General features: G+C 37.2%; 1 protein-coding gene across 3 annotated transcripts in view; it reads right to left on the reverse strand.

The window, feature by feature from the left end:
* The window catches only part of BBS9 (Bardet-Biedl syndrome 9), a 276,739-nt gene that overhangs the window by 265,960 nt on the left and 8,316 nt on the right, over window positions 1-2,463 (reverse strand). For all 3 annotated transcript variants that reach the window (XM_027892202.1, XM_027892208.1, XM_027892195.1), the window contains exon 5: window positions 337-450. In XM_027892202.1, coding sequence (XP_027748003.1) covers window positions 337-450 — 114 coding nt within the window. The remainder of the gene's footprint in view (window positions 1-336; window positions 451-2,463) is intronic.

Here is a 2,463-nt window from a genome sequence, read left to right on the forward strand (position 1 = left end):
TCCAGGGATGGTGAATCCACCACCTCTCTGGGTAGGCCGTTCCAATGCTTGATTACCCTCTCTGTAAAGAATTTCTTCCTAACATCTAACCTAAACCTCCCCTGGCAGAGCTTGAGCCCATGTCCTCTTGTCCTATTGTTGGTTGCCTGGGAGAAGAGACCAACCCCCACCTGGCTATAACCTCCCTTCAGGTAGTTGAAGAGAGTGATGAGGTCACCTCTAAGCCTTCTCTTCTCCAGACTAATGAGATGTTTAACAGCAGCATCGTGTTGCCTTTCAAACTTTCAGTTCTCAGTTAAACAACTCATGATAATGAATATACAACAAGGACCTTACCTTTTACACCACCAAATGGACCATAAGTCATATTACAAGCAGTTCTCTGAAGATTGTGCTCATACATCAGCTTAATCTGATACTGGTTCCCATGTTCCACATTTCCCAGAGCTCCTACAAAAAATGAAAGGTATGTATTTATTACTTTGATCCACACACTATGGAAGAAGTAAAGGAGTACCAGTGTAAACAATCTGAAAAAACTGTAACTTAATCCTAGTGACTTTGAGATATGGAGGTTCACACTGTTGTGATCAACAATGCAAAGATAAAAGAAAAAAAGACAAATAAATGCTAACAAAAATAATTTTGTGATACACATCACATTCTCTGAAAAAGTCTTCATGAATTTTAACTTCCTGACCCCTCCAGCGAAGCAGCAGAAATTCAAAAAGTCTTTGTAAGGAAACTAAAGTTAAAGCTCACCTTTTAAGAATCGGAAGTCTTCACCCCATTAAAAAAGTATTACTTAAAGACTAATATTAGAAAGAAAAGAAAAAAAAAACAGCAAACAAACCAAACTTTGTCAACAGTCACATCAGCTAGGAAAAAGGTGCTTTGACTGAGTGATGCATAAGCTAAATAACATAAATCCTACCACAGTTTTACTATACAATTATCTCAACACCATCTTTAACAACATGCTGTGAAAGACTTGTAGCTGATGCTAACCTTTTAAGCAATTTCTCCAACTAAAATCAAACAGAGCTTTTAACCAATTACCCCTAAATAAGGTCCCTGTTAGGGAAAAGATTGGAATGACGTGAGGGGGGAAAGCCCTTGCTGAGCAGTAACTAGATAATCAGCAACACCTGATGAAAAACAAGTTAGAAAGTTGTCAGTCAGGCCATACTTCAGTCAGTCCTGAAGGATGCTTTGATTTGTTAAGGAGAAGCAGCATAGTTATTTCATTATGAATAACAGATACGGTGCCATGTATAATGCAAGTAAAGGTTCCACTTTATGAAAATGTAATTTGCCATGGAAGCATAAAGAAATAATGATCATTATTTCTCAAAGGAGCTTGTTTGAGAGTACCCATTAAGAGGACAGAAATTACCATTAAAGCATGCACATTTACAGATTAGTAGGAAAAGTCCATTAAGGATTGCAAAATTTTACTTTTATTATTACTTAACTGCTTAAGCCATGCAGACCAAACAGCAAATTACACCTAGAAAAGAATTCTAGACTCACTGGCGTATGCCATTAATGCAAATTTTAAAATAAATTATTGTTTTAATAAAAATTGTACTGTTAAGCTACAATCCTAAGACATAAACACTATTACAGAGAAGGGAAAGTATGAAAACTGGAGTAGATCTTGAAGTGTCACCTCTCAACAAAGACCATTTTTAGAGGTGTCTCCAGACAGGCAAACAGAATTTGGAAATAGAGCATGTGTTGTAACCTAAAAGGCTATGAATAGGAAGCAACCTGCTCCTACAAGAAAAAACCCATGCTCTTGTAATGACAGAGGAGCCACAGATGTCCCTGTACAGAGAAAACGAAAAATGCCCTGATGCCTGCTGAATTTTGAAGATGAGTGTACAATTAATAGATGTCTTAAATCTTTGCTTTAAGCATACAGAAGAGAGAAATCATTGCACAGAATAGGTACTTTGTGACTTGCCTCGTCACAGAGAGAGAACACATCATATAGAATTTCCAGCCAAAGGCAGCAGAGGCAAGAGGATATAAGAAAAAACATAGTGGTTTCACCTTCTTACCAGTATTAACCTCCTGTCTTCTCATGGGCTACCTTACCAATGTTCTGGATTTTTAAGAAATTACCTGGAGTTTTGATTTCAGAAATAGTTGTAATTGTTTATTTTTAAAGAGCTAAGTAAGTTGGCATTGTACAAGCATTTATTCATTAGCATGTTCAACACTAAATCCACTCCTAAAACTGTAATGAGAAGTAGTTGTTTACAATCACTACCAACCACAGAGCATCACACACATCACAGCATGTCAGGCACTGAGCAGATCAGCAAACCTCTGTTAACCTCTGGGATATATCTTGACCTAATTACTGATGGTTCCTCTTCATATACGAATTTGAGTGAGAGAATATGGCTGCAGTTCTTCAGGGATGATGAGCAAACACTGCATATACCAAGTTTA

The sequence above is a fragment of the Empidonax traillii genome, unplaced genomic scaffold (assembly GCF_003031625.1).
Source record: "Empidonax traillii isolate 1590-97213 ecotype Southwest subspecies unplaced genomic scaffold, ASM303162v1 scaffold14:size4059594, whole genome shotgun sequence".
NCBI classification, from domain to species: domain Eukaryota; kingdom Metazoa; phylum Chordata; class Aves; order Passeriformes; family Tyrannidae; genus Empidonax; species Empidonax traillii.